Source organism: Myotis myotis, unplaced genomic scaffold (genome assembly GCF_014108235.1).
Source record: "Myotis myotis isolate mMyoMyo1 unplaced genomic scaffold, mMyoMyo1.p scaffold_m19_p_12, whole genome shotgun sequence".
NCBI lineage: Eukaryota > Metazoa > Chordata > Mammalia > Chiroptera > Vespertilionidae > Myotis > Myotis myotis.
The window spans coordinates 24,702,283-24,725,726 of NW_023416316.1; the positions used below are offsets into that span (position 1 = coordinate 24,702,283).

General features: G+C 45.4%; 1 protein-coding gene across 1 annotated transcript in view; it reads left to right on the forward strand.

Annotated features, from left to right (window-relative positions):
- Positions 1-23,444, forward strand: part of GABBR2 (gamma-aminobutyric acid type B receptor subunit 2) — a 312,749-nt gene that overhangs the window by 70,850 nt on the left and 218,455 nt on the right. The window contains exon 2 of the mRNA XM_036330236.1: positions 19,063-19,200. Coding sequence (XP_036186129.1) covers positions 19,063-19,200 — 138 coding nt within the window. The remainder of the gene's footprint in view (positions 1-19,062; positions 19,201-23,444) is intronic.

Sequence of the window (23,444 nt, forward strand, 5' to 3'; positions counted from 1 at the left end):
CACTGTGTAGAGAAAGTGAATAACAGGGGAGGGAGCAGGCCTGGCAGCAAAGGGATTGATGATGAGGCCAGACAGGAGCACATGGCAGTGTGGGCAGAGAGGATGGCATGTTCCACAGATTCTTAGCAGCTAAAACCTTCAGGACTTGAGGCTGGGTGGGTGTGAGGGGTCATACACAGCTGACATCTAGGAAGGCTTCACATTTGTTTGGGGGCAGAGGGGGAGACCTGTAGAAAGGAAAGTTGCTCCTAATACTGATGAAAATAGCAACAACAGTCAAGTGATGACCATGTTTCCTGCGCTCTTAAGTGTACTGAGCACCAAGTGCCCTCCTTCTATGGAAGGCTTCTAGAGAAAGCAGCTTTCTCAAACGCTGAATCTATAGCCTGTCTCTTATCACATCTGCATTCCTCCTTCCGGGACATTGACTGGTTTTGAGGGGAAGGTGCTGAGTCCAGGTTTGGGCCAGTGGGAGACGTGCAGTCTGGTGCTGAGAACAGGTAGCAAGGGTGGAGGTGGAAATTTAGGGTCATCACCTGCAGGAGGTGTTGATGCTGTAGGAGGGGTGAAATTGCTGGCAAATACTGCCTGGGAAGACAGGCTTTCCTACCTTTCCATCCCCTGACACCTCTCCTTCTAGCTGTGATTTGGGCATTTGATTGTGTATTTCCTGCTGGAGCTCCTGGGATCATTGCAATGAGGAAAGGGGTCAGGGTCTGGTTGGCCCTTTCTTTTCCTTTTGTCTTTTCTTAGGCTTTTTGTCTGGATGATTTCAGAAATATATCGCAATAGAAAGAGATAAACAGCCTCTAGGAAGCCATTGCCCAGCATTAGCGGTTACTCAGTATGTGTCTGCTTCTTTCTCATTCAGCCTCCTATCATTCAGACTCTGCATGCTCTACTTCAGAGCCCCACTTCTGTTCATCTCCCCTACTGTCTGCTTGTCTGATTCAGCCAGACCTGGCAGATCCTCAGCTCACTCTCATAAGGTCTGGTTTGTGTTCTGGGTTTACACCTGAGCCTCCTTGGACTTGTTACAGTATGTCTGTGTAACCTGCACAGAGCCCGTCAGCACCCACTATGATGTGGTGTATATGGTGTGTTAGGGGCCTGGGGCCACATGTTCCATAGGACAGAAGTGGCGCCCTCAGCCTGGCATTCAAGATGCTATGCACTGAATGTTTGTGTTCCTCCAAAATTCCTATGTTGAAACCTAATCCCTAATGTGATGGTAATAGATGGGGCCTTGGGAGGTGAATAGGTCGTGAGTGGGATTAGTGCCCTCATGAAAGAGACCCCAGAGGACTCTCTTACCCCTGATACCAAGTGAGGAGGTCATGAGAGGTGGCCGGCTGTGAACCAGGAAGCAGGCTCTCACCAAGACACTGAATCTGCTGGTCCCTGATCTTACACTTCCTGGTCACCTAGTCAACTGTGAGAAATACATATTTGTTGTTAAGCCACCCAAACAGTATTTGTTATAGCAGTCCAAAGAAACTATGACAAAGACCATTTGTAATTCAACGCCTTTCAGGCCAAAGGAGATTCCAAGCTCCCTCATCTTGTGTTGAAACTCTAAGAATACACTTGTTTCCTGGGAGGATTTATTGTGTTTTAATTTTTCTACTGTCCATTTAGCCAAACCATCAAGCACCGGGACCTCTTTTAGGGCAAGTCTAGCACACTGACTGTAGGTTCTGGGAGGGGTGGTTCCAGGTTGATGGGAGGGCCACTGTTACCATGGCAAACCACCTCATCTGCTCTAGTCTCCTGGTTGCCACTCTTCTGCTGAGCTACAGAGCCCTTTGTTCAAACAAAATTTTCCAGATACCCTGTGTGCAAAATCAGCAGAAGGGAACTCTCCTGGTTAAATGGTGGTGGGAGACTGGAGCCTGGCTAGTGGGATGACGCCATGTCAGTGCTTTGAGGGGCCTCCTGAGGAACTGAGTTGGAAATCCCTATGGAGTTGGAGTCCTCACCCTCAAGGTCCCACCCAGCATGAGACCCTCTCCATCTCTCACCACTGCTCCAACAACAGAGGGTGCTGTCTCATCTCTTGCTCAGTTTGGCAGTGTGGTCCAGAGCTCTAGTTCAGAGCCAGGCCCTAAAGAGAGTCAGGCATGGTTCTTGTCCACAGGTATGGGCCACCAGGGGCAGGTGAGCCAGCCATGGCAACAGCTGGCTGGTTAATAAAAGACAGTGGAATCCACACAGAGGATGTGGTGTGTGTGTGTGTGTGTTGTGACTGAACAGAGCAAGTCCTGTCCATCCCACAGGGCCTGTGGTGGGCTCTGAGGCTGAGGAGGATCATCATAATGCCGCCTCACAAATGAACTCTATTCATGATCACTGCATAAGCTATTAGGTCCACGCCTCCATCAGCCGTGTGGAAAAACATTCAATGCACTTGAATATCAGCTGTGTCCACCCGCCTGGCTGGGCCCTGCCACCACAGCCAAATATGGAAGTCCACCTCACCTACCCGAGGTAGAGCTATTGCACAGAGACTGATGCGCGAGTTTGAGGATTTTTTCTTTTTGTACATGTGAAGTTTTAGTTTTCCAGTAAACAGTAGTTAAAACCAACATACACAAAGAGACAACAATGCCACGTTTTAATTTATTTCAGCTGACTGCTTCAGCCGGCCTCCTCGTAAAATTCCTTTGTTGTCTTCTATTATGAACCAGCACATCTCCTGTGTAATTTTACATTCATTCTGTTTGTAGAGAATGAGGAGGATTTAGTGTGGGTGTGGTGTCAGGATGGACTATTGTGTACTTTGTGCCTGTAAAGTAGGTGATGCGTTTCCTGAGCTGTGAGAAATTAAGATAGTCCTGTCTTCCTTCCAATTCGAAAGCCTCTTCCTCTATGAAGCCACTTCCAGTCTCTTTAGTCCTGGCCACTAACCTCCCTCGACCCCTTCCCTCAAGCAAGGTGGACAGATGATGTAACCAAAAGTGCCTAGTTCAGTGCTCAACTCTTAGAGCTATTTATCAATGAGCACTCTTTCCTATTCTCCCAATGTGCATTCAGACCCCTCATGTGCTGTTCCCTCTCCTTGCATGGTTTCATTCTTCCTTGCTTTTGTGAACATATTCCTGGGAGCTTCCTTGTCTGTGCCATCACCCCAGGTGACTCAGGGAAGTGCTGCCACTTCTTCCGTGGTGCCCCAGGGCCCCATGAGGTCATGGGTAAGTGTACTGACAGGCTGGCTCCAAACCTAGCTTCTCTCCTCTCTGAGCCTCTGCTTCCAAATCTGTAAGTGGGAATGCCATGAACATTCAGGTACTTAAGTGATATTTGTGAAGAGTTTAGGATTTGCCTGGCATGTAAGGACCCTCCAGAGTTCAGAGTTATTATTATTGCTGTTGTTGTTATTGCTTCTCTAGTGGGCATTCAGTCCATGTGTCTTGTCCCTAGGGTTGTTGGTGTTGGTGGTCACAAAGTTGCTGGTTTAAAAATAAAATTCTGTGTGCTCTTGTTATTCGGGAGAATCCAGAAAATTCTCTCTTCCGTTTTAGAGCTACCTGAATGGAATCTTGGTGGGGGAGGGAATCCTGGGCTGGCAGGGTTGGGGTGGGGTCTGTGAAGTCACAGTAAACTACCCATCTTGGATTCCCCAACAGTAGAATGCAGAGCTCAGTTCAGAGGACCTATTTGAGCCCTTCCTGACCTGCCTATTCCCAAAATAAGAATATTTGGTGACTGAGCATGGCATGGGGGTGGGCCCTCATCAGCTCCTGTCTGGGGAAGGCAAGTCAGCCCCTGATTTCCTGGAAAGTTTTGAGGTGGGGCCCAGCCCTTCCTCTATGCTTGCCTAAGCCCCACTTTTGAACTTTGGAGAGTGGAGCTGCCAGTCACCATGTTCATCGCTAGCAGGGATGCCTATTGTTTGTCCTGTCTGCTGCTCTTTGGGGGATCTCGACCCAATCTGAAGATGCTCCTGCATCTAAGGAGGCGGTTGGTGGAGGATGTGCCTGGCAGAACACAAATGCAAGAATGGAGACTGGATACAGGGTGGGGAAGCCTGGTTGTCATGTCAACAGATTGGCCCTAGATAGAGAGTGGTGGGTCCACATATGCTGCCTGTCATGACCACAGCACTGGCTTCTTCCATAGCAGGGCTGAGGCTGGACTAGGCCTGGAGAGGAATGAGAGTGGGGGGACTTGTGAGGATTTCCCCCGACATGGCATTGTCCTCGGGTCTCTGTTGCTGTTTAATGTGCAGCCTGAGAAGGAAATTCATAAGCCACTGCCCACCCACCCCCCGCTGCCGGGCTCCTTTTATTCCCCCAGTGTAGGGGTGTGGATCAACAAGTGACAGTAGGGCTCCTGAAGAGAGTGAACCTAATAGCTAACCTTTATCTGACGTTCACTTGTGCCAGATGCTCTTCCTAGAGCTTTGAATCAACTCATTTAACCCTCACAACAACTGTATGCAGTAGACACATTATTATCCCCACTTATGAAGAAGGAAATAGACACAAAATAGGGTAAAGAATTGGCCCAAGGTCAGTCAGCTATTAAGCGGGAGACTTTAGCCCAGGCACCAGACTCTTGAAACTATGCTACAGAGGTACAGGATATAGCCTGGTCCTTAGAAAGCCACACTCCAGGGCCTGCCCTTGGTCATTCCACCCCAGAGGGTGCTGGGTTAGCCAAAGGAAAGGGCATCTCACCCAGCTAAGGCTTCTAGGAGGAAGCAAGATGCCCTGAGGTTGGCCAGGCACAGAGGGTTTGAACATGGCTATCATGGCAGAAGCCACATGTGGTCTAAGAACTTGGGGACCTATTGCTAGGTGAGGGGAGTGTAGGGTCTGGGGCAGGAGGGTCTACCTTAGCTCACTCAGTGACTTGCTTTGGCCCTGGGCAACTTCCTTCTCATCTTTCCACTCCAGTTTTCTCGCGTAAAGACAGCAGAGAGGAGCTGGGCCTGGAGGCCTCCAGCCTCCTGACTGCACTCAGTCTGCCTTCCAGATATGAGGCCAGTTTGTGCTGCTGTGTATTCATTATCTAGTTCCATTTTGATTTCTCTTTAGTTTCATTATAAAGTATCAAGAAGTCATTACTGGCCTGGCAGAAAACAAAGGTACGGGTTCTCTCTATACTGAGGCTCAGAGTGTAGGGAAGGTGGACTTCTCTCCTATTTTACAGATTAGGAAACTCAGGCCCAGAGAGGCCATGATACCTGTCCTGGGGGAGATATTACCCCCCTGCTTATTGTTGCTTTTTCAAATTGTCATAAAATATACATGACATCAAATTGACCATTTTAGCCATTTTTAAGTGTACAGTTCAACAGCATTTAATACAGTCACATTGTTCTGAAACCACTACCACCCATCCATCTCAAGAAGTTTTTCACCTTCCTAAATGGAAACTCTGTACCCACTAAAAATACTATGCCCCCGGCCCCTGGAAACCATTATTCTGCTTTCTGCCTCTATGAATTTGAGTACTCTAGGTACCTCCTGTAAGTGAATCATGCAATATTTGTCCTTTTCTTTGTCTGCCTTATTTTACTTCCTGCTTTCTTTTTTTTGATTTTGAGAGAAAGTTACATTCAAATAGTTTTTCAAGGTTCAGGAAGGATCTGTTAAACCTAAAAAGAAAACAAAGTAATAATTCCACACTAAGGTGGATACTTGGGGAAAAAATAATCATAATTTTTTTCTGTATGAAAATGAATAAACCCTGAAAAATCCTCCTATTCTGGTTGCAGGATTTATGAAGGTAATTTTTCTTTGCCTTCCACCTGAGAAAGGGCCTAGGAGGCTGTGACAGATGTTTATGGAGCAGAATCCTGGGGAGGGGGTGGAGTAGAGGGCATAGGCACCTTACTTTTACCCTCTGTCTGAGCAGGGGTCCCCTCATGGTTAATTAGGCCTTCTCAGCATTGCTTCTCCATTTTACAAAGAAGGGAGGTGCAGCAGTGTGAGTCCCCTACCAGGATTGGGATGGGCTGTCCTCTGAGGGTTGGCATCTCCCCCAGGCTTTCCAAAGCCTCATGGTCACGAGGTTCTGCAAAGGGGTTTCCCTGGAATGGGTCATACCCCCAAATGCACTGGTCCCAGACTGCCCCCAGGATATCCACAGGAGCCTCCCTTGAAATGCATCCTCCTCCTGGAGCCTCCCCCACCCCCAACCAGCACTTCCTCCCAGGGTCCTCAAAAGAATTCCTTCCTTTGGAGCCTCCTGCTTCCCTCCTGGCACTTGGTGGTATCTGTTTTCTGGGCTGGGCTTCAAGCTGAAAGGCCTCTGCCCCGTTTTTCAGGCAGGGAGAAGCTTCACATCCTTCAGAGTTCAGGGGCAGCCCGAGGCACTGTGGTCTGGATGGGAAATGCCCCGATAGGCTTGGGGACCACTTAACTGATCTCAGCCATAGCATAGGGATGGGGGCACAAGCAAGAATTGGGACCTGGGTATGTAGACCTGGGAAGGCATGTTAGGACTGAAGCCAAGGGAACAGCTCTCACCCATGTCCCAGGAAGGACTGTCAGGTTCAGGGATGTGACTCCCCAGGGTATGTCAGTGCAGTGTACAGCCAGCCAGCACCTCTTGGCGGTGTCCCAGGGCCCTGAGGCCCCCCTCCTGGCTTCTCTATCTCATTTCCTGGTAGCCCAGGACTCACAGCACCCCTAGAAGAAGGTAGGACTCCCCTCTCCCTCTGCAGTTTCCCTTCCTCTTGTTCCGAATCTAAGCATTCCCTCTGCCCATCTTGCACCCTGTCTTTGGCTCCTTCTGTCTCCTGCCTGTACCTCTGCACTGGTCTCATCACCCATTCCCTTGCCCAGCCCCTCTTTCCTTTAATAACGTCCTTTAAATAGTGGCCAATTTTGTCCACCCCAATCTGATGGTGTCATCACTATCTCAGCTCTGATGATGTCATTATCAGATTTAAGTTTAAGCCCCTTTAAAAACTACCCAGGGCTTATAGGTATACAGGGTTTTTCTGTTTGGGATGATGACAGTTCTGGAAATAGTGGTGATGGTTACACAACATTATGAGTGCACTTAATGCTACTAAATTGTACATGATTAAAATAGTTAAAAAACCCCAAACCAAAACAAAAATTCCCTGGGGCCCCAGAATAAGGTGCAAGCCCCTTTACTGGTGCTCAGAGCCCTCCAAAGGTTGCCTCAACCTCCCTTTGCAACCCCACCTCTCATTTCTCCCATTCACCCATTGAGTGCTCCATCCCAGAGAACCACTGCTGTTCCCAAGACTTAACCCCACTTTTCCTGTCTCTTTGTCTCCTCATAGAATTTCAGGATTAGAACCTATTCCTTTATTCAGTGAAATAATCCTTTCTACAATATCATCCTGCAGGTTTTTGCCCAAATACCCCAGTGTCAGGCAGCCCAGTGCTTTACAAGGCATTTGCCCAATTCTAGACAACTTGGATTGTAAGAGACAGAGTTAAGGTTTGGAATTCAATGGCCTGGGTTTGAATACTGGCTTCTTGTCTTAATAGTTGTGTGATCTTGAGCTTGTCAGTTAAGCTCCCTGAACTTGTATTTCCTCCTCTGTTAAATGGGGAATAGTAATAGTGTCCATCTCATAGGGTCATTGTGAATATTAAATGAATAGTATGTTATGACTAGTAAATGAGATGATGCATGTAAAGAACCTAGCATAGTGCCTGACACATAGGTCAGAGCTAAAGAAACATAGCTGGTATGTATAAATTGAACAAAAATCTGGCCTAGAATATAAACCAAACCAGACTGTTAGGGCAGGAAGGGATCTGAGAGATCAACTGTGGCAGTTATTTGTAGGTTCCCTGACACCTAATTCCCCTCTCCTGCTGGCCCGGTTGCATCTTGGATTCCTGGTACTTGGATGGGGCCAAATCTGGCCAGTGAGTTCCATTTAATTGCTGGTTCAACTGCCCCAGAAAGGAGTGGAGATGGCTCCATGGCACACAGCAGCAGTGCCGGCCCTCCTCAGCAGGTGACCTGGGGCCCCATCCCCAGGGAAAGGGCTGACAACTTATAATTTGTGCAAACCTGCAGAAGGGAGCACCCTTCCCCCCCCACCACCACAGGCAGCACGCATACGCTTTGCATTTGTGACCCTGACTTTTGAAAATGTCACACCTGCATTGCTGGGGTGCTTACTGACAGCTAATTAGGAAACGCAGTTTGTAGGTACCAGTCTCTAAGAAACATTTTGTAAATTGGGTAATTGGCTTTACCGGTGCAGAGAAGAGATGTGTGGTATGGCTCCATCACCCTCAAATAACAGTCCACAGCCAGCCAAGAATTCAGAGGGACTGCTCAGGGAGAATACAGAAACGCCAGCTTTCCTCAGCATCCAGGGTGGACAGTCTGGCTCCCTGGAGACTTTTAGAAGCAGATGGTCTGTCCATCACCCCGGGGAAAGGGTGTAAAAAACTCAAGATGGCTGGAGTTAATAAGCTCTTTGGGACCAAGATACAGATATGACTACTTTTATTTCAGGCTATATTCACCAGCAGGGGTGGTATCCGCCAGGAAGCAGTCATTTGTCCAGCCAGTATGTATTAAACACCTGTCTGGAGCCAAGCCCTTTGCTGAGCACAGGGGGACAGAGGGGACTAAAACAGCCCAGTACAGCAAATATGACTATATCTGGTTGTGCCCCTTAAATTCTGGTTTAGCATCAGTGCCTTGAATGATAGGGGAGATTTTTACATATAGAGCATATTTTTCCCATAACCTTTTTGGACTCACTTTACTTTTCTCTAATAGTTTCCCAGGTGTTTAGATGTTTTATATTTCAAAATTTCACAACAGGTGATTAAGAATGTGTACTTGATGCAGTCTAATTGCAGTAACAAACAGCACCCTTATATTCCAGTGGTTTAATACATTTAGGTTTTTTTTCTTTGCTCATGTTGTACTCAAGTGCAGATCGGGGGAGGGGCGTTGTCGGTTGGGCCCTCTGGGAAGCAGATGCCCAGGCAGAGTCAGAGGGCATCTGAGAGGAATGCCTGTGAAGGAAAAGGGAGAGAGAGAGCAGAGAAAGGCAGAGCAAGTCTTCAAACTGTGGGGTGGGTCTGACACCTGTGAGAGGAGAGGGGAAGGCTGGGCGCCTGGGTAGGAAGAGACCCAGGCGGTACAGCTCTGAGAAAGTCTGAGCCAGACTAAAAGGGCTCAAAGATTGCCATGGCTGAGTCTAGTACTGGCCAGAAATGGTGAGCACCTGTGCCATTGCTACACTCAGCCAAGGGCGGGGAAGAGTGAGGTATGTCCCAAAGCCATCTTGTGAGGCTGCCCTCCTGTGACACTTTCTCTCGAAGCGGTGGTCCCCCTCCATAAATGCCACGGGGATTCGAGGTTGTTGGAGCTCCATGGCTTCTAGGTCCTGGGAGTCTTCCCCACTCACACAGTGGAGGCAAAAGAGCACTGGGCGCCCGGGGATGGTTTTATAAGCCAATGCTGCCCATAGTGCACATCACCTTTGCTCATATTCCATTGCTCAGAACTCAATGGTTACCTCTAATTGCAAGAGAGGCTGGGGAGTATAGCCTCTCTGTGGGCCCAGGGGGAAGAATACAGCCCAGATGTCATGGAGCATGGATTCTGGAGCCCAATTTCCTGGGTCTGAATCCCAGTTGTGCCCTTGACTCAAACTACTTACCTCTCAAAACCTCAGTTTCTTTATCTATTGAAATACAGACAATAGGGTTGTTGTGAAGATTGAGTATATATATAAAATTAGAATAGTACCTGGCCCAAATAAATGCTATTTAAGGGATTAGTATGTTATTATTATTACTCTTCTTATTTCCAAATTCAATTGGTCGGTAAACATTTCTTGAGTATCTACTTTATTCAAGGAATTTGCATATGTCACAGGGACTTGTTTCTCTGAGCACCTAGTAGATGCCCAGAATGTGTTTGAATGAATTCATTTCGATGGAGGAACAATATAGTGTGTGTTTCATCCAGTTGGCCAATGTACTGGGGAAATTTTTAAGATGATTAAGCAATAATAAGTGTAAGGTCCTGTTCTTTAGTTCAGAAAGTCAATCACAGAAGAACAGAAAGAGGGAGATAAATGGTTGAAAAAGCCTACCAGTTTAAAAATTACTTTCTGTCTTTATAAAAAGAATATGTGTTTCTCTCTCTCCCTCTCCCTTCTTCTCTCTTTCACTGAAATAAATAAAGCATATTTAAAAATCAAGTAAAATAAATAGGTACAAAGAATAGAATGAAAAAAAAATCACTCAAAATTTCACCATCTCTAACATAAGATGACTCATTCAGATATTTTTCCGTGCATGTAAGTTGAGAGATGGGCAGAAATAATTTTATAAAATGAGGTTATTATTACTACATGCTAATTAAAATTGATGTTATATTTTATTTATTTGAATGTAACAGGAGAAAATAAAAGTAAAGCAGAAAGAATGGATCAACATTAAGCAATTTTGCCTTCACATGAGAAAATATTTGTTTCTAAAATATCTAAGGGTAATAAAAGATTATGAAAAGCAGTGAGGTTGGAGTCCTGGCTTTTAAACTCCAGTTTTCAATTTTAGATGGTATCGATTAAAGTCCTTCTGTGGAAGAAGAGGAAATTAGCAATTTTACAACTCCTTTCCCCTCCTCTGCCTCCTGAATTTTATGCTACATTATCTTCATATTGCCGGTTGTTTCATATTAAATAGGTCCAGTGCTCACAATCACTCCTTTTTATCACAGCCCTCCATTCTTAAGGTCTACATTTTGATTCATCTTTTGGTTGGCTGAATTTTATCACCAAGTAGTTTCTTCTTTTTTTAATTTAATTCCCAAGAAAGGTTCATAGGTGTTTTGTTACTGACTTAGCAGTGTTTACTGACAGTAAACTCTGTGTGAAGTCATTGCTGTGTAGAAGGACCGCAGTCTGAGGCCACATTAATAGAAGTCTATGCTCAGAATGCAGGAGGTGATCATTTCATTCAGTTTAGCATTGTGGCTAGGTGTGCTCCAAACAAATCCACAGGGAAAAGACAAACAACCCAACAGAAAAATGGGCAAAGTCACCAGTCCAAAAGGGTAAACACAAATGGCTTATAAATATGTGAACAGATGGCTCAGTCTCCTTATTAATCGGAAACGTACAAATTGAAGTGACATATCAAATACCCAGAAGATTGGCAAAAATTAAAATCATAAGGATGTGGAGTAATGGGATTGCTCAGACACTGCTGGTGGGAGTATAAATAGCTAAAACCACTTTGAGAAAGTGTGGGAAACTCTGTGATTCAATGATTCCATTTCGAGGTTTATACCCTAGAGAAGCTCTGCACATGTGCTGGGAGACACATACAGAAATGTCCAGCTATCTGGCTTACAACAGCAACCAAACAAAACACAGGGAACTACCCAAGTGTCCTTCAACAGGGGGATAAACAACAACAAAACCGTAGCATATTTATATGATGGAATACTACAGAGGTATGAAAATTAATGATCTACACCTATATTCAGCAACAAAAATCTCACAAACATAATATAAGGCAAGTTTCAGACAAAACATACAGCATGAAGCATGAGTCCACTTATAAATACATTTAAAAACATACAATTAAATGGGAAACATGCACATAATAATAAAACAATAAAGAAAAGCAACAGACTAGGGGTCCCCTCTGGGTGAAGGAGTGATATGTGCAGGGTGGGCACACACGGGCTGCAACATAAGATGATTGTTGGGTAACCTGTATATACATATTACAATTTTTTTATACCTTATATATGTTTTATGTATATGGTAGGTTCTTTTCTATGAGGGAAATATTTCATAACAACAAATTCTTATTTAAAATGGAACAGTATTCTGAAATGACACTGCCCAGGATTGAGTCCTTACATCTATTTGACCTTGGGCAAGTTATTTAACATCTCTGAACCTCAGTTTCCTTATCTCTAAAATGGAACTAATAATAGAGCCTACTCTGTGGTAATTTTGTGAGGAAGAATAGGATAATTTATGTGAAATTCTGTATGCCATGATGAACACATAGTGAGTGCACAGCACATGTTAGTTAGTGCTCCTTTTCTGTGCCAGGCAGATCGGGGTATGTCCTAGAAATATCTGTCCTTGGAGTCTTTCCAGAGAGTAGCCCACAGATGAGAAGGTGTGAAGCCATATTTTATGGGGATGATTGGAAGGAAGAGTTCCCCTTAGCTTGGTGAATTGAGCATCTGGCAAACAAGACATCTCTTGGAGACAGGCTGGCCGAGTTTAGGTGTCTGAAGAGCTCTCATGGGAATAAAGGATGGTAAGTGTTCTGTGAGGTTCTAGAACAGGCATGGGTAAACTATGGCCCGTGGCCCAAATCTCGCTGCTGCCTGTTTTTGTAGATAAAATTTTATTGGAATGCAGCCACACTCATTCATTTATGTATTGTCAATGGCTGCCTTTGTGCTACAGAAGGTTGAGAAGTTGCAAGGCCCACAAAGCCTAAATATTTACTGTCAGGCCCTTTAGGAGAAAAGTTTGCTGACTTCTCTGCTCAGAATTAGAACAGGGAATGCAAAAGGAAGAGTGATTTCAAGACCAACATAAGAACTCGCTAAGAAGCAGAGCTGGCCAAGGACGAATTGGTGAGGGAGTGAGACCCCTGCCACTCGAGGGATGTAAGCAAATGCTGACTGCTCCTGGAGTGCGATGCACAGAGGGGATCTTGTATCAGGGGCAGGTGGAACACATTGGCTTTCAAATTCTCCTTCAGTTCTGAAATTCTGCATGGAGTAATGCCCAGTTTCAAATTGGTTGTTATTAACTCTGACATTTTCTTGGCATTTTTACATCTTAACTCTTAGCAACATTTTCTTTAAAATTTTAAAGTAAAAAAAGTATTATAATCTTTAGAAATTAGATTTAAATGAAAATGGATTTTATTCTAGAGTCCCAATTTTTCATTTAAGAATTGATTTTTATGGCTTTTAGGTCTATTCCCATTGATAGGTGCTGAATTTTAAGAGCCTAGTGTGATTTCTCTGTGACAAGTCCGTCCTTCTAGGGGAGGAGAAACCACTGGAAATGAGGCAGTGGAAAGGAGTTTGGAGGTAGTAACCACGAGCCATTATAGATGTGGAGTCAATGAAAGGCAGAGAGGAAAAATAATGGCAAGAAGAAGGGAAGGAGAGGAGGCAGCAGTTACTGAGGGCCTACTGTGTGCCAGAGCCCATGTCCAAGTGGCATTAAACTTTGAACGATTGCATGAGGATATGAACTGTGGTGGAATTACCTCCCCGTCTGCTGATTGATTGTGACCATGCCACTGCCACCTGTCACAATACCCTCTAGAGGCATTCTGAGAACATGATAAATCCCATAGATTTCTTCCAGGACACGAGAACCCCCTTATAGGGGCTCTGAGAGCAATTTATCAAAAGCCAAATTGCTCCAAGGCAACTTGCCATAAATAATTTCTCAGAATGATGGTTTTTGCCCAGTGAGCTCACTAAGAGCTGTCTGACAGACACCTTAAGTGGGAGTTAGAAATGCTTCGGCATTTCTCCGGCTCAGCCAGGATTGGTCCATAAGAAGAGGATGATAATAAACAGGCATTAGGGGACATCTCCAAGTGCAGCATTTAGGAAGGACTGAAACATACAATAGAAGGGAGATTGACTTTCACCTGAGCCAAAAAGACAAATCCTTGTGAAATGGCCATGTGAAGTGTCTGCAAGGAATCCCTGGGGAAGCTCCAGCTTAGAGAAATCCCCCAGTGATTTGGTGAATTGACCATCAGGCAAACTGATGTTCGGATTAACTTTCAGTGAATGGTGGCCTGTCATGCGTGTGCTCAAGCGGCTGGCCCAACCAGACTCGTCTACAGGTCCTGACCTGCTCTTCTTGAGGCCGAAGACAAAAATCATACACAAACAAGAACCTTCAGGGTCATCTCCTTTCTGGTTTTCATTTTTTTGCTAGCAATGAAATCCTGCTTTCAAATAAAACATTCTGTGTAAGCATGATGCTGTATAAAGAATAGATATAAGGCGAGCTGCTGGCTGAAGTGAAGGTGAGCAGCCCAGAGGCCATTTCACTGTCCCTAAAACATCTTTGCTGGGTTCTGGGCAGCACTTTGAAGACCCCCAAGCTGGTTCAGCCACAAAGACTCAGCTTTGGTGAGGGAAGGCCATCTATTTGGGACCCTAATCATGTCAAGTAAGAAGATACAGTGTTAGACATGAGGATGAGAGAGGTAGCATCAACAATGGCTCAGATCCATCCCTGTGATTTTTTATTTTGTTGTTCACAGCAGAATTGCTCTCCAGCATACTCAGGGGTGCTGAGCAGGTTGTTTGTCCTGCCTCAGGTCAAGAGTGGTCAGGATGAGGCCTGGGCTTGCAGCATTATCCTGGGGAGAATGGTCCTTTCTAGGGCGATGCTAGCTTTAACCTTCCCTTTGCCCATTGAGCTGCAATCTCTAGATTATTGAGAAAGCTCTCAACTGGGAATCCTGAAATGCTTCCCCTAGTCCTTAAAGGACAGTGGACAAGCCCTTTCACACTGAGGACAAGTCTTCAGCATCTGCCCCTGAAAGTTTGGGTGCAGGGCTGGCTAGATTAGCAATGCCCACGCACGTTTGGATCTCACAGAGCAGCAAATGCTATAGGAACGGGGTGGGGAGTGGGGTGTTCATGGAACAGAAGCTTACATAGGGCAGAAAACTTTTTATTTTGCCACATTAGGATATTGAAAACAAAATCCTCTCACTATCTATAATTTATAATAGAAAAACATTTCAACACCCTACAAACCATGGAAGGTCTTATCTATACATTAAGTAGAGCTCTTTATATGGAACACATTTAACTTGAAATAAGTGGTTATTCTTCTTTTTTAAATTTTACTTTGCTGTATTAATTGTCTGTGGCTGCTGTAACAGATGATCATAAATCTAGTGGTTTAAACCACAACTGTGTATTGTCTCAAGTCCACTGGCCAGAAGTTCAGGCGCTGTGTGACCCTGCTGGGTCCTCTGCTCAGGAACAAGGTCAAAATCAAGGTTAGCTGAGCTGGGTTCCTGTATGGAGGCCTGACTCATTCAGTTTGTTGGCAGAATTCAGTTTCTTGCAATTGTAGGACTGAGGTTCCCATTTCTTTGCCATGTGTCCCCCGTCATCTTCAAGCCAACAAAGGCACATTAAATTTATCTAATACTTTGAATGTCTGGTTTCCCCTCTGCTGCCAGCCAGAAAAGATCTCTGCTTTTCAGGGCTTGTGGGATTACATCAAGCTACCTGAGTAATACTTTCAGGTCAGCTGATTTGTAGCCTTAATTACCTTTGCAAAGCCCTGTTTGTCATGTAACATAACATCCATAAGAGGAAGACCTAGGGGCAAAATTCATGGGGGCCAGACCTCTGCCTTCTACTCCCAGCCTGGTAAAAACTGAGTTGGATAAACATTTTTGAACATTGAAAGATTCTTCTAGCTCAAATATTAGTTGTCAAATATTGTCAGGTTTCAGAAGTTGTCAATTTGTGAGAAACTAGGACATCATTATTAATACAGAATCTTGCACAGACTAGGTACTGGGGAAATGTTTGCTGAGCAAATAAGTTTTAATTAGTTTATTGTTGCTAATATTTTTAATGCAATTTTGATTATAAATCTTGTGGTACTGCATTATCATTGTCATTAGCTTCTGATTAGAAAACAAGCTAAAATCATTATCAGAATGTATTAAAATGGGAAATGATTCCGTAAATCATGATAGAAATAATTAAAACATGAACTGCATTGTTCTGTCTGCTTGTGCTAAGGGTGGGAAGTGTTGTTTTCCATCAAGGAACAGGGACAATTAATAGAGGGCCCCAAGAAACAGTAACTTAATCTTTCTTCTTTCCTCCCTCTTTCCTCTCTTCCTATTTTTCTCTTCTTTTTCTCTGTCTCTTTCCTTCTTGGCAAAAAAATAACCTGGCCAATTTAAAAAATTAAATTAAAATTTTAAAATGGAATTCTTTCCTGACTCTCTATAGGCTACAATCCAAACTCCCCACCCTGGCATCCAGAGTCCTCAGCCCAACCCACTTTGCCCTCGTCACTCAGTCTCAAGTGCTCCGCCCCCAGAGCCCTCCCTGGTTGCTCCTGTGGTGTCCATAGCCTGGAACTGTCTGTCTCCAGTACTGAGCACTGTCTGCCATGTGGCATGGCCACCTGTGCCCCTGTCACACTACCTGTACCAGACAGTGAGCTCCCTGAGGCCAGGAGCTGTGTTGGACTCCTTTTTCTATCCCTTTCAGCACCCACCGTGAGTCACTGTCCTGAGTCTCTCAAATAAACAAGGAAGGAGCAACAGGTACTAATCCACTTTGTCCCACATTGTGGTCCCTTTTAAGAAAAGGGAGGGGGAGCAGAAAGAAAGAGGAGGACAGAGGATGGAGAGGAAGACAAGAATCAGGAGAGACACGCGGAAGTAGAAAGAGAGGGGAGGAAGCAGATACAGGGAGAACATCACCGTGCTCCTTTGAGCATTCAACAGCTTCTTACTGAGTCCTGATTGAGGCCCCATCCAAGCTCAGGGGAGACAGCAGTGAAAACAATAATAAACATCTTTGCCCTCAGGGACTTTGCATTCTAGTTGAGAGGTCAGCCAATACACAGGCGGATGAAAAAATAGAAAAAATTATTTCAGATAATTTTAGGACCTATATTAAGACAATAAATAGTGTGGCCTGTTAAGTGACTGGGAGTAGGGACCATTTGGGGAAGGGGGGTAGTAGTAACAACTTCACTGAGGAGGTAACAGCTATGCTGAGACCAGAATGATGATAAGTAGTGAGCCATATTGAGAACCAAGTGAATATTACTCCTTGAGAAAACAGCAAGTGCAAAGGCCCAGGAGCAAGAAGGAAATTGCTTTTAATTTCGAGAAACAAAAAGGAGGCTGGTAAAGCTGTACTGGGTGAGCAAGGAGAAGAGTGGAGGGAAATCACATCAGAGTGAGAGGCAGGGCTGGATCTTGCGGCTTCTTGTACCCATTACGATAAGGAAGGTAATATCATACCAAAATGTGTAAATAATACAAAGTAGTTATTGTATAGATAGACTAACAGGGCATTTTCCAACAGCCCTGCCTGAGGGTCACCTGACTGGGGGAATTTAAAGTTCAGACATCTTATAATTCTCTAAAACTGGTAGAATGTGCTGGGTTTTTTGTTTTTGTTTTTCCTTTGGTGTGTGTTTGTTTTGGTTTTGGGTTTTTTTAGAGAGAATGGAGGGTAATGAGGAAGAGGAGAGAAAGAGAGAGAAACATCTACGTGAGAGAGATACAGTGATTGGTTGCCTCCCATCTATACCCTGACTGTGTTGGGGATCAGGTCTTCAACTGAGGTACTTGACCTTGACCAGGCCAACAGTTTGGTCCAAGGGTTCTAACCATTGAGCAAGTGGGCTAGGGCTGTGCTGGTTTCTAATTATCTTTTGTCTGTCCCTACAGAAAAATTGCCCTGAAGGACATTAACCAGTTTTGTATCTAATTTGTTATTTCTGTTCACTGTAAAAACCCCTGTCTCCTAAGTTTTCTTTTGAATCCACTTTGTCATCTTGCAGATACACTTATCCACAAGTTAAATAAAAGGGTGATATGTACCCACTATTGATCTTCATGAGAATGATGTTTGTAATCTTTTGAGAATCATATTCTGATAAGAGTTTGGGTTTTAAGTGCATGGAAAGCGGAAGAGTAAGAAGGACTAATTTATGTTTTACAAGGACCCACAGACTGCCAGGTGGTGAGTGGCCTTAACTGAGCCTGGGGGGAGCCAGAGTCTCTGTCCAAGGAAGAGATGACCACTGGGCTTGATGAGAGAAGTGGAGGTGGGGGGAGGTGGGAAGTGAGCAAGGCTACTGACTCCTAACATTTGTGGACATTGATCCTCGTTCATTTCTGTGGTAGATCTCCAGGATCTGCTGTAGTCGGCAATTTTCCTTTCTGCTATGTGAGCTCCTTGGCAGGGGCTGTATCCGACTTTGTTTCCTCAGCACCCAGCCCTGGGCTGAGCACAGAGCCGTGCTTGGCAGTGTTTGCTGAACGAATTCGTCTCTTTGGATTCATCTTCTTCTCTTCCTCCTCCTCCTCCCACTCCCCTCCTCCTCCTGCTCCTTTTTCTGCTTCTCCTTCTATATTGTGAAAAAATATACATAACATAAAATATGCCTTCTTAATCATTTTACGTACAGTTCATTGGCATTAAGTACATTCACATTGTTGTGTTACCATCACCCAAACTGAAACTGTACGAAATAAACACTAACCCTCCCACCCCACCCCACCCCCCTCCCTTCCAGCCCCTGGCAACCACCATTCTACTTTCTGTCTCTGTGAATTTGACTATTCTGGGTACTTCATATAAGTGGAATCACACAGTATTTGTCCTTTGGCATCTGGCTTATTTCACTTAGTGTAATGTCTTCAAGGTTGATATATGTTGTAACATATATCAGAGTTTCCTTAATTCTTAAGGCAAAAATAATAGTCCATTGTATGAATATACTAGTTTGTTTGCCCACTTGTATGTTGACAGACATTTCAGTTGTTTCTACCTTTTGGCTACTGTGAATAATGCTGCTATGAACATGGGTGTACAAATACCTGTTGGAATTCTTGCTTTTGATTCTTTGGGGTATACACCTAGAGATGCTGTGCTGGATCATATAGTAATTCTGTTTAACTTTCTGAGGAACTGCCATACTGTTTTCTGCAGCAGTTGCACCATTTTACATTCCCACCAGTACTGCACAAGGGTTCTAATTTCTCCATATCCTCAACAACATTTATTTTTCTGCTTTTTAAATAATAACCACCTCAAATATAAATGACCCTGGAAGTGGGAGACCTTTGGGAGGCATTTGGGAGCTAAGATGGGGGATGCCAAGATCATACTTCATGGAGCTCATAGCACAGGCTCAGCGCTGGCTTAAATAGAGGCCCCACCAATGAAAGAACTAAAACCCAGAAGGTTTCCCATGAGGCAGATTTGTTTGTGTGAATCCACTATTGGGCTCTTTCCCCCGGGGAAAGCAATTTCTAATTTGGACTTCTCTTTCTCTGTGTTGCTCCCCAGTGTGATAATGCGAAAGGATTGAAAGCCTTCTATGATGCAATAAAATACGGGCCAAACCACTTGATGGTGTTTGGAGGCGTCTGTCCATCTGTTACGTCCATCATTGCAGAGTCCCTCCAAGGCTGGAATCTGGTGCAGGTAAGGTCCAAGCTGTCTTTGGTTGGGGGACTGTCTCGATTGGCCACCAGTCTTTTGCAGAAATGATTCCTTGCCCAATATGGTTTCTAAGTTGCCCGAATTAGGCCCTGGCTCACCCTTTCCTAGTGATTGCACAGCCACTGGCCCCACCTCTTGGCCTGACCTTCTGGCCCATCCTGGCATGGCCACCTCTGTGTGTTTGAAATCTTTCAGTGACTCCCTAGCCTTACTCTCAGGGCCATCAGCATCCAGCCAATCTGCCTGTCCAGTGTCATCTGTCCCTGCCATATATTCCATGCCTCCGTCCCCCCAGACAACTCACCTTTCAGATGCACCCTGGACCTTCAGGCCTCAGGGCCCTGCTCTCTCTTTCCCCTTAACCAGGTTGTCCTTTACCAAACTTCCCTCCCCAACCTGAAGTTCTCTTGTCTACTAAGACTGCCTTTCTCCTCAGGTAAGCCTTTCCTGGGGCTACAGGCCAGTTGTTTACTCTTTATACCAGCAAATGTTATGCACGGTCGAAAGTTCCACCAAGTGAGTGTGTACAGTCTGTTGTAGGCAGCATTCACCAGTGCTAGCTGTTATTTGGAGTGTGAGAGAGGAGATTAGAAAGATGTGACCATCTGGGATGAGTGGTTGCCTATGCACATGTTTTACTTCTTTGCTTCATCCATCCATCAGTTCATCCATCCATCATCCATTACTCCATCATCCACCCAACAAATATAATGGGCAACTTACTGTGTACCTAGAATTTTGGTAGACACTGGAGATATAGGGCAAACAGGACAGACATTGTCTCTACCCTTTGGGAGCCTACATTCTAGGAGGGATGCAGGCAGTAAGCAAATAAACAAATAGTAATACTAAGAGCTAACACTTGTATAATATATATGTCATGCTCACTACATACCAGATACTGTTCTGAGCACTTACATGCATTAACTCATTTAATCCTTATAACTGCTCCATTATCATCCCCATTTCATAGATAAGGAAACTGACGTACACAAAGCTAAGTAACTTGTCAGAAAATCCACGGCTCGTAAGTAATAGAGCCATGATTTAAACTTAGGCAATTTGGCCCATGAGGTAAGTCTATGGTAAGGAAACGGATAGACATAAATAGGGTGAGGAGATAAATACTGACTGCCTTGGGGCAGTCAGAAAAATCATCTTGGAGCAGGTGACATTTGAGTTGAGACCTGAAGCATGAGGAGGAACTGGTTGGGTGAAGAGCCTCCATGTTTACAGATAGAATAGCAAATGTAGAACACCAATGATGGGGAAGAACCTGGCGTGTTCAGGGAACAGAAAAGAGGGCAGTGGGGCTGGAGCAAGGTGAGTGGGTTGTCGGGTGGTGAGAGTGAGAATGAAGAGGCAGGCAGGAGCTGGACCACAGGAGGATCTGGTTTCACTCTGCTTGCTTGAATTGACTGAAGAAGTCTCTGAGTCTGGCCCTGCGTGCCTAGGGTGCTGGGGGTAGAGTGGCAGTGGGAGCCAGCCATGACAGAAGTGTGATGAGGGAGGGTGAGGTCCCAGGGAAGGACCACCCACTCAGTCCAGGGACAAGGAAGGTTTCTGAGGAAAGTGATGCTGAGCTGACTGTGAAGGAGGAGAGGGTGTTGGAAAGCTGGAGACATGGAGGAGAGCACTGCTGGCAGAGGAAACTGGGTGTTCAAAAACGGGCGGTGGGTGTGTGTGGGCTTGGGCAGTGTGAGTCATGTGCTGTGGCCGGAGAAGGCCACGCTGAATGTGGGCGGGTGCAACAGGAGATGAGGCCTGAAAAGCAGCTCTGCACGTGACAGTGCCAACCTAACCACGTAACTGGAGCCAGCACAGCGCAGTGAGCCCTGGGAGCCTTGGCTTCTGGCCCCGAGGTGCCTATGCACAGCCATGAGACCCTGGTCAAGTCACTTCCCTTCTCTGTACTTAAGCTTCCTTTCCTGAATGCTGAGGAGCTCCCTACACACTCTGCTGTCACTCTGAGCTGCCACTCTGAGTCTGTCATCTGTGAAGTCAGGGTAGTAAGAGGGCGGGGTCTCATAGGGCTGCTGTATGGAATAAATAGTTAATAAGCGATTACAGTTGTGCCTGGCACATTGTAAGCACTATGTGTTCCTGGTTTCATTGTTGTTGTCGCCCTGCCCCGACTCCTGCTCCTCCCCAGGTTGAACACCCCGATTCTTAGCACTCCTGGGCTTTCCTGCCAGCCCTGTTTTCACCTCCTGAGACATCCATTCTCCCCATGTCCAGTATGTCAGTCCTACCCATTCTTAGAGACCCAGCTTAAAATGCTGTCCATTCCAGGAAGCCTTTCCTCACTGCACTATCTAAAGTAGCCCTTCTATAAATTATTCTTCTCACTTCCCTGTTTACTTCTAGCAAGCATGTACAGAACCCCCGCCATGCCCCTCTGCCTGTCCCTCCTTTAGGGCTCTGCAGATATGTTTGGCTGGGCTGTGAGCCATAGAAATGGAACCTGGGCCTGAGTTACTCCTGTTTTTCCTGGTGCCTGACACTTCATAGACCTTATCGGATGCCTGCTGAATGATCCGAGGGTGGGAGGAAGGAGGAAGAGAGGGCAAGACAAAGGATTGGCAGGTGGACATTTTCCCCAGATGAGAGTTTGAGCTGTCTGGGAAATCCTCACCCAGAGAGGAATTCAGGGAGGTTACTGGCTCTCTCACAACCTCACTGGGACTGTCTGGAATTCTCTGAGGAGCTGCAGAAGCAAGCACAATGTTGGAAACTCCTGGCTTACCAGCTGACTTTAGTATAAACAAGACAACCTTGTTCAGTGGGGTTGACAAGCTAGGGAACCGGGTTATGAGATGGGAATTGTTTTAGTTATTTATTGCTGTGTAACTGACCACCCCAAAATTGAATGGCTAAAACAGCAATAATCATTTATTATTATATCATTTCTGTGGGTCAGGAATTCAGACCCACAGAATGACTTGCATCTGCTCCATGATGCTCGGGGTCCCGTTGGAAGATGTGAAGGCTGGGAGCTGGCATCATCAGAAGGTTTGGCTGGGGCTGGAGGATCGCTTCCAGTGTGGTTCCCTTACGTGGCTGGCTCTCCATGTGGGTCTCTGCATACGGCTGCTTGAATGACTTCCCCCAAAGCGAGTTCAAGGCAGAGATGGCAGAGTCTTTTAGTACCTAGCTTCAGAAGTTGCATGCCATCATTTCTGTCATATTCTGTCGATTATACAAATTAGTTCTTATTTAATGTGTCAGCATGGGGAGGTTGCTACACTAACCATAGTGGGAGCTGAAGATCACTAGGGACCATCTTGGAGGCTAGCTACCACTAATGTCTGAGAGTGAGGCAGGAGCTCAGATTGCCCAACAAGGAAGACTTGATGCTGAGTCCCTTTTCTGCTTTGCAGAATTGCTCATCCTTCAAAACCCTGGATAGATACCACCTCCTCTGTGATGCCTTCCCTGATCCCTTTTCTTCTGTGCCTCCCAGCCCCCAAGTGAATTCATTGTTCCTTCCTGAACAGTGCCTTTTCAATAGAGGACATCTCCCTCAAGGAGTGAAAACTGCTTTTTGTGGGGAGGGGGCAAAATGTCTCGCTTTTTATGTATAAAGCACAGGACATACATACATACAGTATATAAACAGGCATATAGTCTATTTGTGGCATTAAAGTCTCAAGAGTGGGGCAGGATTAGAAAAAATTACTCTACTGGGAGAGTGAGAATGATAGTGAAAAGAGGGCTGAGAAGCATGGTTCTACACTGCTTCTGTATTGCCTACAGTCTTTACATTTTATGGAAAATAGTTTATCCTATATCCGGTCTTCCCTATTACACAGTAAGCTTCTTGGGGGCAGGGACTCCCATTCTCTTCATCTCCCAGTTGCCAGTGCCTAGCACGGAGCCTGGTACACAGATCATCACTGAGCGCTGGGAAGTGTCTGGGAGCCTGAAACCCTCCACTGCTGATATAGGAACAAAGATCTAAATCCTGATGGGGAGTAGCCCTGGAGCCTGATTTCTGCCTCCCCCGATTCTCAGGGAGCACAACCCCATTTGTCATGGGCTAGACTCTGGGGACCTCCCCATCCCCTTCCCAAAAGGCTGACCTTGCTTACAAAGATGGTAGAGGGCTGAGAGAGTAGGTCTGCAGTCATAGGACTTGATGAATTCCTTAACTTATTCAAAACTGGGCTCTGAAACAGTTTTGTAAATGGGAAAATGCATGTAATTTGTGTAATTGAAAAGTAGCT